The following is a 17,076-nucleotide window of genomic DNA, read 5'->3' as shown; positions in this document are numbered from 1 at the left end:
CCTTCACACAATCCCCAGTCATTCGACCAAAGGGAAATGGAAAAAGGAATAACACAAGGGTGTAGAGGTTCCTGAGGTTTAGTCAAACACAGCTGTCTAAAATTTAAGGGTGGGGTCGTTGACTCACCATATCCAGAAATAAATAAATTTATCAGGTAAGCATAAATTTTCTTTTCTTTCCAAAGATATGGTGAGTCCAGGATGTCATCAATTACTAGTGGGAACCAATACCCAAGCTAGAGGACACAGATAAATAAGGAGGGACAAGGCAGGTAGACCTAAACGGAAGGCACCACCGCTTAAAAAACCTTTTTCCTAATAGAAGCCTCAGCCAAGGCAAAAGTATCAAATTTTGAAAAAGTATCAGGGCGGTCTGCAGATCTCATGACCTTGAACCGTACCATGGAAGCGTGGCGTTCTGTCGAGACGCCATCAATTCAACTCCAGCCCCCCCCCCCCATTTGAAGGTTAACCTGGAAAACACCACAGGATGGAGAACCCACTCCCCGGAATGAAAATTCTGTCAGAAAGATCTCTTCCCAGATGTCCACTCCTAGAATGTGGAAGGCAGACAGTCATTCTGAGATACCGCCCACTGAAAAAAAACGGGCAACCTCCTTCATGGCTAAAGAACCCAGTTCCATCCCGAGCCACTGAGGTGAAATTGTCCTACTGGAACCTAATAAACCAGCTAAGGACAAATGAGGACAAGCCCTCAGGGCATTAAAATACAAAAATCGATGTTAATGGTGAGAACAGACTCCTCTTGAGTCCAGAGTCCATGCGCCTTAACGAGTTCCAGACTGCTCCCCAGTTCAGTAGGCTGGCTTCCGTGGTAACAATCAGTCTCTAGAAACATGCATCCTTAGACTGATACTCCTAAGAAACTCTCAAAGCTGAACCAGATGTAACCTCTAAGGGAGATCCGAATAGACACCACACCATTAACTAAGCATGCATAACTGCAGAGCTCTCAAATGGACTCAAGTGAAGGGATGACATCCCTGGGACCCTCAGACCAATTACCTCCATACATTGAGCCACTGAAGAGTGAAGGGAAAATCAGGTACAGCAAAATTCAAACTCCCAATCCTCTGGATACAGGATGGCTAAACTATCTACCAGACTACTAAAGCTTGCCGTAGGCCGAACAGTAGACTGTAGAGAAAGGTAAGAGAAATAAATCTTAGATTGTCTGATCTCTTAGAAATATTCTCATAGATAGAGAATTTAATAAGGTCCCCAAAAAATTCACCCTTGTAGTTGGACCAAGGGAACTCTCTGAATACCAGAAGTGGAGTACGAACCCACGCGGACATACGTCCAATAGATGTTAAGCCCAAAGCCTTAACGACTCGTTCATCCTGGTACCTGACGGATCTCAGAAACTTGAGAAGATCCCTGGTAATGGGAACAAGGATATACACATCCTCCAGATCTATGTTCGTCATGAAGAAACCGTCTTGAAGCAAAGAAGTGAGGATACTACTTTGGGAGACTGTACTCTGAGAAACTTAAGGTAAATACCTAGATCCCATTCCCTGGCTGGAACTATCACTCTTAGAGAGGAAGATCTTGAACCCAGTTCAAGAAAGCCTCTCATCATACCTGGACTACAGATACTACAGATACTCTAAAGACTATCCCCTATCCCTGCAGAAAGAGGGAAAGGAAGACTATCCTTTAGTCTATTCCACTTGACGTGTGGTAGAAAATACCCTTTTCCACCCGTAAAGTCAGAGGTAAAGTCTACCTGACTAGGTCCAAACAGAGTCTTGCCCTTGTAAGGAAGAGCCAGAAGCTTGTACTTGGAGGAAACCTTAAATATAATCCAAATATGGTCACAATTGTTGGATATTGAACCTGCATCTACAGTATTATAAAGCCAAGCTGTGCCACTAAGCCACAGGTAGGCTTCTCAACTGACCAAGATTTCAGCCATAACACCCGAAAGCTAGCACAGCAAGTCTAAATAGACAAGGCATCGCTCTAGATGATCAAATAAACCTTCAGCTTCTTAACCATGGATCCATAAAGGAGCAGCTATCCTCCATAGGGATCAAAATTCTCTGAGCTGAAGTAAAAAAAAAGCTCCCTTCTACTTAAGGCACCATGCATTTTAATGGAGTCAGCGACAGGAAAATCCTTTAAAGGACTGGAGACAGGGAGAAAAGCATCCCTAGCTTCTCCTATACCTGAGAAAACATCCAAAACACGTCTAGAAACACTTCCTCATAGGAAGGAACATCATGGAAATAATAAAGTTAACAAAAACTTCCAAAGGTTGACAACGATATGGGTATCAATGTCGTCCAAGTAGCCAAAACCTCTTAACAGTACACAAGGTGTGCAAGCATACATCTGAAGGAGACCACTTCAAATAAAAAATTAAGGAATTATACTGTCCGAATCTGAGATTTTACCCTCAGAAGCTACCGGCAAATCCTCCACACCAGATTTAGGAGAAAGAGCGACCTGTGTAGCAGAAACCTTACTATCTGAAACTTAATGTCCTCTTGCATTTTCCCTGTAGTTAAGGAAAAACATGAAAAAGCCGCAGATACCGCAGAGAATACCTGAGCTGCAAAATCTGTAGGCAAATGCACACCTCCAGGAGTATGAGAGGAACCACAGGGCACTGCATGTGACGCCAAAGAGGCTTGGGACATTAAAGGAAAAAACTGTGGCACTGCCTGAACAGCATCATCCTGGGAGACATGAGGCTCAGAGGGCAACAACCTATGATTAAATAGTTTTAATACTTTTGCCCTACAAGTAAAGGTTACCAAACCAGGAATCTCAGATACTAAACTGCTGACTTAGCAACTATGCTATTCAAGCAGCACTGAGGAAAAAAAACTTCTCCTGAGGGACATGATGCATGCGGTTGTAACAAATTAAAATCTTATTAAAAGATTAGCTAAAAATATGAGAGACAAAAAGTTTATAACAAACCAATTTAGTCCTCAAAAGCCACTAAACATCTTTAGATATAGACTGGATTAGCTCACCATTGAACTACAGTGGAATAAACCTGCATATATAAAACCTGAACTTGAGGATGTAAAAAATATGCGCTCCAGTAGTACACCAGGCTTTATAAAATGTATGCACATACAGGAATACTTTTGTTAGAACTGACATTTGCCTCAGCAACATTTATTAACGTGAAACATTAACTAAATATGGAATACCTTAATTTATTAGAATTAACATTCGCCTATTTGGTTATTAACGTGTAACATACACTTAATATGTTCCTGTCATTTTCAATCCGTTCGATAAAAAAATCTGAGACAGGGCATAATATTGTCCGTGTTCACACTGAGAACGAGGCAACATCCGACTGAATAAGATTCAATCCCTGTCCTCAAAATGGCGCAGCTCCGCCTTCTCTGTGAAGGAGGCAGGCCAAAAAATTGGCATGGGGATGAAGCCCGATATATATAGCGCTTCATCTAGCCGAGAACAAGTAGCCTCAGAAAAGTTAGGACAAATAAAACAAAATAAAATAATGGCACTGCTCTCTTATCACCACGGAAGAAAATGGCACACATAGTTGCCCCCTAAGTCCCCAATCACATGTCAAATGAAGTGCCTGCCCACTGCCAAGAATATCCTTCAGTAAGGATTTTGAGTCCCAAATTAAGTGCAGTTTTTTGTTGTGTGGTTTTTTAAAAAAAAAAAACTTTTTAGGTTCTTAACCCCTTCAGTGCCAGCCTCCTAGCCCCAGAAGACAAAAGGCACTGACCTGCACATCCAGCTGTCCAGCAGCTCTCACGGTATAGAAGGACGCCACTCCTTACAGGGACCTGTGGAAAAAAGAAATAACAGAGTAAACCTACTCTGGCTTTCTATATCAGGGCAGCAACATGTTAGGAAAACACAGCGAAGCCCACTTCACAAGTTCCTAACTGCTTTAAAGCCACCACTGTTTTACTGAAGAGACTAACGTGGAATACAGCTAGACCCAATCTTGAAAAGGAAAGATCAGAGTAAACCTACTCTGGCTTTCTAAAATAATAAAATCTTGATTGAAGTGAAATAAATCCAATTTTCTACAGACACCAAAAAAGTCACCTCCTCCATGCACCAAAGGCAAAGAGAATGACTGGAGATTGTGGGAAGGGGAGTGATACTTAAAGGACCAGTTAACACAGTAGATTTGCATAATCAACAAATGCAAGATAAAAAGATAATGTAATAGCACTTAGTCTGAACTTCAAATGAGCAGTAGATTTTTTTTCATACAATTTTAAAACATAATTTATGTAAGAACTTACCTGATAAATTCATTTCTTTCATATTAGCAAGAGTCCATGAGCTAGTGACGTATGGGATATACATTCCTACCAGGAGGGGCAAAGTTTCCCAAACCTCAAAATGCCTATAAATACACCCCTCACCACACCCACAAATCAGTTTAACGTATAGCCAAGAAGTGGGGTGATAAGAAAAAAGTGCGAAAGCATAAAAAATAAGGAATTGGAATAATTATGCTTTATACAAAAAAATCAAAACCACCACAAAAAAGGGTGGGCCTCATGGACTCTTGCTAATATGAAAGAAATTAATTTATCAGGTAAGTTCTTACATAAATTATGTTTTCTTTCACGTAATTAGCAAGAGTCCATGAGCTAGTGACGTATGGGATAATGACTACCCAAGATGTGGATCTTCCACGCAAGAGTCACTAGAGAGGCAGGGATAAAATAAAGACAGCCAATTCTGCTGAAAATAATCCACACCCAAAATAAAGTTTAAATCTTATAATGAAAAAAACTGAAATTATAAGCAGAAGAATCAAACTGAAACAGCTGCCTGAAGTACTTTTCTACCAAAAACTGCTTCAGAAGAAGAAAACACATCAAAATGGTAGAATTTAGTAAAAGTATGCAAAGAAGACCAAGTTGCTGCTTTGCAAATCTGATCAACCGAAGCTTCATTCCTAAACGCCCAGGAAGTAGAAACTGACCTAGTAGAATGAGCTGTAATCCTTTGAGGCGGAGTTTTACCCGACTCGACATAAGCATGATGAATTAAAGATTTCAACCAAGATGCCAAAGAAATGGCAGAGGCCTTCTGACCTTTCCTAGAACCGGAAAAGATAACAAATAGACTAGAAGTCTTTTGGAAATTCTTAGTAGCTTCAACATAATATTTCAAAGCTCTAACTACATCCAAAGAATGCAATGATCTCTCCTTAGAATTCTTAGGATTAGGACATAATGAAGGAACCACAATTTCTCTACTAATGTTGTTAGAATTCACAACCTTAGGTAAAAATTTAAAAGAAGTTCGCAACACCGCCTTATCCTGATGAAAAATCAGAAAAGGAGACTCACAAGAAAGAGCAGATAATTCCGAAACTCTTCTAGCAGAAGAGATGGCCAAAAGAAACAAAACTTTCCAAGAAAGTAATTTAATGTCTAATGAAAGCATAGGTTCAAACGGAGGAGCTTGAAGAGCCCCCAGAACCAAATTCAAACTCCAAGGAGGAGAAATTGACTTAATGACAGGTTTTATACGAACCAAAGCTTGTACAAAACAATGAATATCAGGAAGATTAGCAATCTTTCTATGAAAAAGAACAGAAAGAGCAGAGATTTGTCCTTTCAAGGAACTTGCAGACAAACCTTTATCCAAACCATCCTGAAGAAACTGTAAAATTCTCGGAATTCTAAAAGAATGCCAGGAAAAGTGATGAGAAAGACACCAAGAAATGTAAGTCTTCCAGACTCTATAATATATCTTCCTAGATACAGATTTACGAGCCTGTAACATAGTACTAATCACAGAGTCAGAGAAACCTCTTTGACTAAGAATCAAACGTTCATCTCCATACCTTTAAATTTAAGGATTTGAGATCCTGATGGAAAAAAGGACCTTGCGACAGAAGGTCTGGTCTTAACGGAAGAGTCCACAGTTGGCAAGAGGCCATCCGGACAAGATCCGCATACCAAAACCTGAGAGGCCATGCTGGAGCCACCAGCAGAACAAACGAGCATTCCTTCAGAATCTTGGAGATTACTCTTGGAAGAAGAACTAGAGGCGGAAAGATATAGGCAGGATGATACTTCCAAAGAAGTGACAATGCATCCACTGTTTCCGCTTGAGGATCCCTGGATCTGGACAGATACCTGGGAAGTTTCTTGTTTAGATGGGAAGCCATCAGATCTATTTCTGGAAGTCCCCACATTTGAACAATCTGAAGAAAAACCTCTGGGTGAAGAGACCATTCGCCCGGATGTAACGTTTGGCGACTGAGATAATCCGCTTCCCAATTGTCTATACCTGGGATATGAACCGCAGAAACTAGACAGGAGCTGGATTCCGCCCATACCAGTATTCGAGATACTTCCTTCATAGCCAGAGGACTGTGAGTCCCTCCTTGATGAGTGATGTATGCCACAGTTGTGACATTGTCTGTCTGAAAACAAATGAATGATTCTCTCTTTAGAAGAGGCCATGACTGAAGAGCTCTGAAAATTGCACGGAGTTCCAAAATATTGATTGGTAATCTCACCTCCTGAGATTCCCAAACCCCTTGTGCTGTCAGAGACCCCCAAACAGCTCCCCAACCTGTCAGACTTGCATCTGTTGAAATCACAGTCCAGGTCGGAAGAACAAAAGAAGCCCCCTGAACTAAACGATGGTGATCTGTCCACCACGTCAGAGAGTGTCGTAAATCGGTTTTAAAGATATTGAGATATCTTTGTGTAATCCCTGCACCACTGGTTCAGCATACCGAGCTGAAGAGGTCGCATGTGAAAACGAGCAAAGGGGATCGCGTCCGATGTAGCAGTCATAAGACCTAGAATTTCCATGCATAAGGCTACCGAAGGGAATGATTGTGATTGAAGGATTCGACAAGCTGAGATCAATTTTAGACGTCTTTTGTCTGTCAGAGACAGAGTCATGGACACTGAATCTATCTGGAAACCTAAAAAGGTTACCCTTGTTTGAGGAATCAATGAACTTTTTGGTAAATTGATCCTCCAACCATGATCTTGAAGAAACAACACAAGTCGATTCGTATGAGATTCTGCTAAATGTGAAGACTGAGCAAGTACCAAGATATCGTCCAAATAAGGAAATACCACAATACCCTGTTCTCTGATTACAGACAGAAGGGCACCGAGAACCTTTGTAAAAATTCTTGGAGCTGTTGCTAGGCCAAACGGCAGAGCCACAAACTGGTAATGCTTGTCTAGGAAAGAGAATCTCAGAAACTGATAGTGATCTGGATGAATCGGAATATGCAGATATGCATCCTGTAAATCTATTGTGGACATATAATGCCCTTGCTGAACAAAAGGCAGGATAGTCCTTATAGTTACCATTTTGAATGTTGGTATCCTTACATAACGATTCAATATTTTTAGATCCAGAACTGGTCTGAAGGAATTCTCCTTCTTTGGTACAATGAAGAGATTTGAATAAAACCCCAGCCCCTGTTCCAGAACTGGAACTGGCATAATTACTCCAGCCAACTCTAGATCTGAAACACATTTTAGAAATGCTTGAGCCTTCGCTGGATTTACTGGGACACGGGAAAGAAAAAATCTCTTTGCAGGAGGCCTTATTTTGAAGCCAATTCTGTACCCTTCTGAAACAATGTTTTGAATCCAAAGATTGTGAATTGAATTGATCCAAATTTCTTTGAAAAATCGTAATCTGCCCCCTACCAGCTGGGCTGGAATGAGGGCCGCACCTTCATGTGGACTTGGGAGCTGGCTTTGGTTTTCTAAAAGGCTTGGATTTATTCCAGACTGGAGATGGTTTCCAAACTGATACCGCTCCTGTGGGTGAAGGATCAGGCTTTTGTTCCTTATTGTGACGAAAGGAACGAAAACGATTATTAGACCTAAATTTACCTTTAGATCTTTTATCCTGTGGTAAAAAAGTTCCTTTCCCTCCAGTAACAGTTGAGACAATAGAATCCAACTGATAACCAAATAATTTATTACCCTGGAAAGAAAGGGAAAGCAAAGTTGACTTAGAAAACATATCAGCATTCCAAGTTTTAAGCCATAAAGCTCTTCTAGCTAAAATAGCTAGAGACATATACCTGACATCAACTCTAATGATATCAAAGATGGCATCACAAATAAAGTTATTAGCATGTTGAAGAAGATTAATAATGCTATGAGAATTATGATCTGTTACTTGTTGCGCTAAAGCTTCTAACCAAAAAGTTGAAGCTGCAGCAACATCCGCTAAAGATATAGCAGGTCTAAGAAGATTACCTGAACATAAGTAAGCTTGTCTTAGAAAGGATTCAATCTTCCTATCTAAAGGATCCTTAAAGGAAGTACTATCTGCCGTAGGAATAGTAGTACGTTTAGCAAGAGTAGAGACAGCCCCATCAACCTTAGGGATTTTGTCCCAAAATTCTAATCTGTCAGATGGCACAGGATATAATTGCTTAAAACGTTTAGAAGGAGTAAATGAATTACCCAAATTATTCCATTCCCTGGAGATTACTTCAGAAATAGCATCAGGGACAGGAAAAACTTCTGGAATAACTACAGGAGATTTAAAAACCTTATTTAAACGTTTAGATTTAGTATCAAGAGGACCAGAATCCTCTATTTCTAATGCAATTAAGACCTCTTTAAGTAAAGAACGAATAAATTCCATTTTGAACAAATATGAAGATTTATCAGCATCAACCCCTGAGACAGAATCCTCTGAACCAGAGGAACCACTATCAGAATCAGAATGATGATGTTCATTTAAAAATTCATCTGAAAAATGAGAAGTTTTAAAAGACCTTTTACGTTTACTAGAAGGGGGAATAACAGACATAGCCTTCTTAATGGATTTAGAAACAAAATCTCTTATGTTAACAGGAACACTCTGAGTATTAGATGTTGACGGAACCGCAACAGGTAATGTAACATTACTAAAGGAAATATTATCTGCATTAACAAGTTTGTCATGACATTCATTACAAACAACAGCTGGAGGAACAGATACCACAAGTTTACAACAGATACACTTAGATCCAGCACCAGGCAGCGTTTTTCCAGAAGTATCTTCTGACTCAGTGTCAATCTGGGACATCTTGCAATATGTAATAGAAAAAACAACATATAAAGCAAAATTGATCAAATTCCTTAAATGACAGTTTCAGGAATGGGAAAAAATGCCAGTGAACAAGCTTCTAGCAACCAGAAGCAATAAATAATGAGACTTAAATAATGTGGAGACAATAGTGACGCCCATATTTTTTAGCGCCAAAAAAGACGCCCACATTATTTGGCGCCTAAATGCTTTTGGCGCCAAAAATGACGCCACATCCGGAACGCCGACACTCTTGGCGCAAAAAAACGTCAAAAATGACGCAACTTCCGGCGACACATATGACGCCGGAAACAGAAAAAAAAAGTCCGCGCCAAGAATGACGCAATAAAATGAAGCATTTTCAGCCCCCGCGAGCCTAACAGCCCACAGGAAAAAAAGTCAAATTTTAAGGTAAGAAAAAAATTGATTGATTCAAATGCATTATCCCAAATATGAAACTGACTGTCTGAAATAAGGAACGTTGAACATCCTGAGTCAAGGCAAATAAATGTTTGAATACATATATTTAGAACTTTATATAAAAGTGCCTAACCATAGCTTAGAGTGTCACAGAAAATAAGACTTACTTACCCCAGGACACTCATCTACATGTAGTAGAAAGCCAAACCAGTACTGAAACGAGAATCAGTAGAGGTAATGGTATATATAAGAGTATATCGTCGATCTGAAAAGGGAGGTAAGAGATGAATCTCTACGACCGATAACAGAGAACCTATGAAATAGACCCCGTAGAAGGAGATCATTGAATTCAAATAGGCAATACTCTCCTCACATCCCTCTGACATTCACTGCACGCTGAGAGGAAAACCGGGCTCCAACCTGCTGCGGAGCGCATATCAACGTAGAATCTAGCACAAACTTACTTCACCACCTCCATAGGAGGCAAAGTTTGTAAAACTGATTTGTGGGTGTGGTGAGGGGTGTATTTATAGGCATTTTGAGGTTTGGGAAACTTTGCCCCTCCTGGTAGGAATGTATATCCCATACGTCACTAGCTCATGGACTCTTGCTAATTACATGAAAGAAAAGTTATGTCTATTTCCACTCCCCTTGCACCATGTGACAGCCATCAGCCAATCACAAATGCATACACGCTTGTTCTGTGAATTCTTGCACATGCTCAGTAGGAGCTGGTGACTCAAAGTTTAAATATAAAAAGACTATGCACATTTTGTTAATGGAAGTGAATTGGAAAGTTGTTTAAAATTGCTGCTCTATCTGAATAATGAAAGTTCCATTTTGAATTGAGTGTCCCTTTAACAGCTTTGCTGTGGTGCACTTTGCCTCCTCCTGCTGGCCAGTAGTGATATTCCCACTAATAATTGATGATGTTGTGGACTCATCATATCTTAGGAAATAAATATATGTATATTACTTCTTTAAACTTTGAAGAAATAAATGTAAAGTTTTAGTTTCAATAAAGTCATGGGTGCTAGCATAATGTAAACTAGGTCCCAATGCCTGTTTTGTTATTCTTACCCATGCGACCATTTAGGGACAATTATAAGCTAGCTGACAAAGTAACAATCTCATAGTGTTGAATGCACCTTAAGTTCCACCGAAGAGTTTAAAGATAAGACCAGAAACAGAAATATGGAGTGCTAAGAGATTAATGAAGAAGAAACATTAACAATGACAGTGGTGAGTGAGAGAGTTTTGGAGAAGTTGAAGAATATGAAGGGAAATGTAAAAAAAATGAAGGGAAATGTAAAAAAATGAAGGGAAATGATGGAGAAGTTAGTAAGAACAGGAGAGTGAAATGTGATAGAAGACAAAACATGGAGAAGAGGGGGCACATTATTGCTTCTCAAGCTAAATTCACAAGTATCACCCTAACTTACCTTGAGTTAAAGATCATTGGCAAAGTGACAGTGGTGACTCCTTTTCCAGCACTAGTGCCTCCTGTTCCAGTGATTGGTGTTCCCTTGGCTTTTAGCTGAACAGTAAGGGCCTTGGCAATACACCCAAGGAACATATCCAAGATGCCAAGCTTATTCCAGTCCCCTTTCTCTGTTGAGTGGATAATATCACTAATATCAGCTGGTGGGAGTGACTTGACACCTATGATACTTGCTAATCGGGATGGTGTCACCTCGGGTAAAACACGTCGCAGTAATGAGGTTACCTGCAAAATAAACCAACTACATTAACTGCGTTTTTTTTAATGGGGAGGGGTATTAAATGAAATCTAAAAAAAATGATTTCAGGATTAAGAAAATGTGTGATTTTAAACAACTTTTCAATTTGCTTCTTTTATCTAATTAGTTTCATTCACTTGAAAAATATAATTTATGTTTCACTGATAAATTAATTTCTTTCATGGTAGTGAGAGTCCATGATCCATCACTCCTGGGAATTATACTCCTGACCACTAGGAGGAGGCAAAGATCCCAAAACTCCACAAGCCCCTAAAACCCCTCCCACCTTACTGTAAATTAGACCGAGGTATAGCCAAGCCAGAAAGAGAAGGTAGGATAAGAAATAAGAGCAAAAAAAAGAGCAGGAAAAAAAAAAAGAGGAGGTGCATACTTGAACTGCCGCCAGAAAAAAAAATAAAAAAAAAATATGGGTGGGGTCTTGTGGACTCTCACCACCATGAAAGAAATTAATTAATCAGGTAGGCATAAAAGAAAATGTATTCTTACCTGATAAATGTATTTCTTTTTTGATACGATGAGTCCACGGTTCATCTCAATTACTAATGGGATATTCACCTCCTGGTCAGCAGGAGGAGGCAAAGAGAACCACAGCAGAGCTGTTAAATAGTTCCTCCCTTCCCTCCCACTCCAGTCATTCGACCGAAGTTAGGAAGAGAAAGGAAAAGCCAAGGTACAGAGGTGTCTGAAGTGTACATAACCCACAACCTGTCTAAAGAAACAGGGCGGGCCGTGGACTCATTGTGTCAAAAAAGAAATACATTTATCAGGCAAGCATAATTTTTCTTTTCTTTTTTAAGACACGATGAGTCCATGGATCATCTTAATTACTAATGGGATTCAATACCCAAGCTAGAGTACACAGATGATACGGGAGGGACAAGACAGGAAACCTAAACGGAAGGCACCACTGCTTGAAGAACCTTTCTCCCAAAAGCGGCCTCAGCCGAGGCAAGAGAGTCAAATTTGTAAAACTACCTCATCTGAATGGAAAATAAGGTAAGGAGACTCGAACTGTAATGCAGAGAGCTCTGACACTCTCCGAACGGAAGAAATCTCAACAAGAAAACAAAACTTTCCAAATATCTAAGGAATGCATAGGCTCAAACAGAGCCCCTTGAAGAACCTTAAGAACTAAATTAAGACTCCATGGAGGAGTAACTGGTTCAAGCACAGGCCTGATCCTGACCAAGGCCTGACAAAAGGATTGTACATCTGGAACAACCGCCAGACATTTGTGTAACAAAATAGATAAAGCCGAGATTTGACCCTTAAGGGAACTTGTCGATAAACCCTTCTCCAAGCCCTCTTGGAGGAAGCCAAAATTCTAGGAATCCTAACTCTACTCCATAAGTAGCCCTTGGATTCACACCAAGAAAGATATTTACGCCATATCTTATGGTAAATCTTTCTAGTTACAGGCTTACGAGCCTGAATCATGGTCTCTATGACCGAGTCAGAAAACCCCCGCTTGGACAAAAATAAGCGTTCAATCTCCAAGCAGTCAGCTTCAGAAAAACTAGATTTGGGTGAAGGAAGGGCTCTTGATTAGAAGGCCCTTCTTCAACGGAAGTCTCTAAGGTGGCAGCGATGACATGTCCACCAAATCTACATACCAAATCCTGCAAGGCCAAGCCGGAGCAAAGAGAATCACCAACACCCTCTCCTGTTGGATTTGAGCAATGACCCGAGGAAGAAGCGCAAACGGAGGAAAAAAGGTATGCTAGACTAAAAAGGTCTAAGGAACCGCCAGAGCATCTATCAGTTCCGCCTGGGAGTCCCTGGACCTCGACCAATATCTCGGGAGCTTGGCATTCTGTCGAGACGCCATAAGATCTAACTCTGGCTGACCCCATTTGAGAATCAGACTGGAGAGCAGTTCCGGATGGAGTTCCCAATCCCCCAGATGAAAGGTCTGCCTGCTCAGAAAGTCCGCCTCCCAGATGTCCACCCCTGGGATGTGGATCTCCGACAGATAGCAAGAATAGGCCTCCGCCCACTGAATTATCTTGGCTACCTCGGTCATCGCTAAGGATGCCCGACCGGAAGCTGATAAACTGGACCGAGGCTAACTGAGGCCAGGCCAGAAGAGCATTGAAGATCGCTCTCAGTTCCAGGATGTTTATAGGAAGAACAGACTCTGACTGAGTCCAAACTCCCTGAGCCTTTTGGGGACCCCATACAGCTCCCCACCCTAGAAGGCTAGGGTCTGTTGTCACAATCACCCAAGACGGTCTGCAAAAGCAGGTTCCTTGGGAAAGATGATTCAGAAACAACCGCCGTTGAAGCGAGTCCCTTGTCTCCTGCTCCAGGGTTATTCGAGGAGACAAGTCCGCATAATCTCCGTTCCATTGCCTGAGCATGCTTAACTGCAGAGGTCTGATGTGGAACCGAGCTCTGATTTCCTGACTTCTGTCAGAAAAATCTTTATAAGTATGGAATCTATTATAGTTCCCAAGAAAGTCACCCTTGTATTTGGGACTAAGGAACTCTATTCCAAATTTACCTCCATAAGTTCTCAGTAAAGATAACACCATGTCGGTATAGGATCTTATTTGTTGAAAAGATGGCGCCTGGACTAGAATATTGTCCAGATAAGATGCCACCCCAATGCCCCGTGGCCTTAGTACCGCCAGTGGAGACCCCAGAACCTTTGTGAAGATTCTGGGAGCCGTGGCCAGACCGAAAGGAAGAGCCACGAACTAGAAGTGTTTGTCTACAAAGGCAAACCTTATGAACTTGTGATGATCCCTGTGGATAGGAACATGTAGATATGCGTCCTGGAAATCCACTGTTGTCATAAATTGACCCTCCTGGTCAATGGAAGAATGGTACAAATAGTTTCCATCTTGAATGACGGAACCCTGAGAAATTTGCTTACACTCTTGAGGTCTAAAATTGGTCTGAAGGTTCCCTCCTTTTTGGGAACCACGAACAGATAATGATCACAAAACCAAACTTGATTGAAAAGGAGAACCTGCCCCCTTACAGGTCGGGTGCACACCCCTCATGTGTCAGCAGCAAGCTTCTTAAACTGATTTCCCCTATTCTAAGTCTGATAGGGTCTCCGTGCTTGGTAGGAGGAATAAAAGATTTTCCCAGGAAATCTTGAGAGAAACGACATCTCTTATTTCCTTTTCACTATACTACATTAAAGGAGTCTACTCATTAAAGGCCCTTCTCCTATTCCTGTGAGAGGGGTGTCTGTCCCTAGAGAGTATGTCGCCGCACTGGAAACAGAAGTCACACCAACCGCAGGTTGACAATGTAGACCCTCTATTAATCATAGGGTCCTTCATCTGCATAGTCTTGAAGGAACTACTATTCTTTATGTTAAAAGACTCAAGACCAACGTGGAGATTCCCATTTCCCTTGGTTATCTCCTTCCTTCTAAGAGTAAGAGACTGCAAATTCCTTCTCCGGTGTTACCGAAATATCTTCCTCCTTAGTTACAGGGAAGAAACATTCAAAATAACCACAACTGAGTCAATCACACTATTCTGAGTGAATAAAACCTCATGCACATTTTAATCCAACAATGTATTAAAAACAGGGAAACTCCATGTGGGCTATAAATCTTTTTGGAACAGCTTAGGAGAAATTTGTCGTATATTTGACCATTGTCACTAGGCTCTTAAGCAGTATGCGCCTAGAAGAAGCAGGTTTAGAACAAGTCTATCTTTATCTTAGAGACTTCTCAATAAATAAGAAATAGATTGATAGAACCACATTGAAATCCAAGCCTAAAACAAGAGACCTCTAGTAGGGTCTCTTGAACCGCGTTGAATCATAAAGGATGAATTACACAAAAAAAACAGCATGTATTATTTAACAAAATTAGCACATAAAAAACGTTACTGTCCCTTTAAATTTTAAAAGTAACTTTTTTATTTCTGTGTGCAGAGGTAAGCTAAAATTAGCATGCAAACATTGTAGAATTTATCAAAAAAGTTACTTCTTTGTTCACAGCTATCGCCATGACATTAAAGAAGTGATGTCTTGTGCAGCAATTCCAGAAGGAAATTGCGAGGAACTGCAGGGCACTGCATGTGTGTTAGAAAATTTAATGTATACATTTGGAATATATACTACTGTATTAGCAACATTTCCTCAAGCGACTTCCCTACAGCATGGGAAAAAACAGACAATACAACAGATATCGCTTAAAAGATTCTATGTAAGCGATGTCTGGAGAATAACTCCAGATGAAGTTTGTGAGGAAGCGCAGGGCACTGCATGTGTGGGCTAACTATTTTATTCCTCTTGAAATAAATCTCTCACAAGATAGGGAACAGATAAAACAGGATTAATCAATTAAAAGGTTTTAATAAAATTAACATATAAAAACCGTTACTGTCTCTTTAAATTTGAAAAAGTAACTCCTTTTATTTAAGTGTCAGTTCTTTCAGAACATAGGGAACAGAGACACAATGATTAATCCAATAACAAACAAGCTAGAAGATTGTCTATAGCAGCTTGCAAATAGAATTTCAAAGCTCTGACAACATCCAAATTATGGAGAAACTATTTCTTGGAATTCTTTGCATTAGGACAAAAAGAAGGAACAAAATTCTTACTATTTATATTATCAGAGTTAACCACATTAGGTAAATAAAAAAAAAATTAAAAAAATATATCATACTTATCTTGATGAAAAAACATAATTTATGTAAGAACTTACCTGATAAATTCATTTCTTTCATATTAGCAAGAGTCCATGAGCTAGTGACGTATGGGATATACATTCCTGCCAGGAGGGGCAAAGTTTCCCAAACCTCAAAATGCCTATAAATACACCCCTCACCACACCCACAAATCAGTTTAACGTATAGCCAAGAAGTGGAGTGATAAGAAAAAAGTGCGAAAGCATAAAAAATAAGGAATTGGAATAATTGTGCTTTATACAAAAAAATCAAAACCACCACAAAAAAGGGTGGGCCTCATGGACTCTTGCTAATATGAAATAAATGAATTTATCAGGTAAGTTCTTACATAAATTATGTTTTCTTTCATGTAATTAGCAAGAGTCCATGAGCTAGTGACGTATGGGATAATGACTACCCAAGATGTGGATCTTCCACGCAAGAGTCACTAGAGAGGGAGGGATAAAATAAAGACAGCCAATTCCGCTGAAAATAATCCACACCCAAAATAAAGTTTAAATCTTATAATGAAAAAAACTGAAATTATAAGCAGAAGAATCAAACTGAAACAGCTGCCTGAAGTACTTTTCTACCAAAAACTGCTTCAGAAGAAGAAAACACATCAAAATGGTAGAATTTAGTAAAAGTATGCAAAGAAGACCAAGTTGCTGCTTTGCAAATCTGATCAACCGAAGCTTCATTCCTAAACGCCCAGGAAGTAGAAACTGACCTAGTAGAATGAGCTGTAATCCTTTGAGGCAGAGTTTTACCCGACTCGACATAAGCATGATGAATTAAAGATTTCAACCAAGATGCCAAAGAAATGGCAGAGGCCTTCTGACCTTTCCTAGAACCGGAAAAGATAACAAATAGACTAGAAGTCTTTCGGAAATTCTTAGTAGCTTCAACATAATATTTCAAAGCTCTAACTACATCCAAAGAATGCAATGATCTTTCCTTAGAATTCTAAGGAATAGGACATAATGAAGGAACCACAATTTCTCTACTAATGTTGTTAGAATTCACAACCTTAGGTAAAAATTTAAAAGAAGTTCGCAACACCGCCTTATCCTGATGAAAAATCAGAAAAGGAGACTCACAAGAAAGAGCAGATAATTCAGAAACTCTTCTAGCAGAAGAGATGGCCAAAAGAAACAAAACTTTCCAAGAAAGTAATTTAATGTCTA

The 17,076-nt window shown here is 40.0% G+C and overlaps 1 protein-coding gene across 1 annotated transcript in view; it reads right to left on the bottom strand.

Annotated features, from left to right (window-relative positions):
* Window positions 1-17,076, bottom strand: part of MYCBP2 (MYC binding protein 2) — a gene marked incomplete in the record, with an annotated part of 1,460,675 nt that overhangs the window by 49,167 nt on the left and 1,394,432 nt on the right. Inside the window, 1 exon segment of the mRNA XM_053707907.1 lies at window positions 10,932-11,215. Within this exon segment, the coding sequence (XP_053563882.1) occupies window positions 10,932-11,215 (284 nt within the window).

This window comes from Bombina bombina, chromosome 3 (assembly GCF_027579735.1).
Source record: "Bombina bombina isolate aBomBom1 chromosome 3, aBomBom1.pri, whole genome shotgun sequence".
Lineage (NCBI taxonomy): Eukaryota > Metazoa > Chordata > Amphibia > Anura > Bombinatoridae > Bombina > Bombina bombina.
The sequence above is the reverse complement of the archived record's forward strand: the minus strand, read 5'-3'. Positions and strand labels throughout refer to the sequence as shown.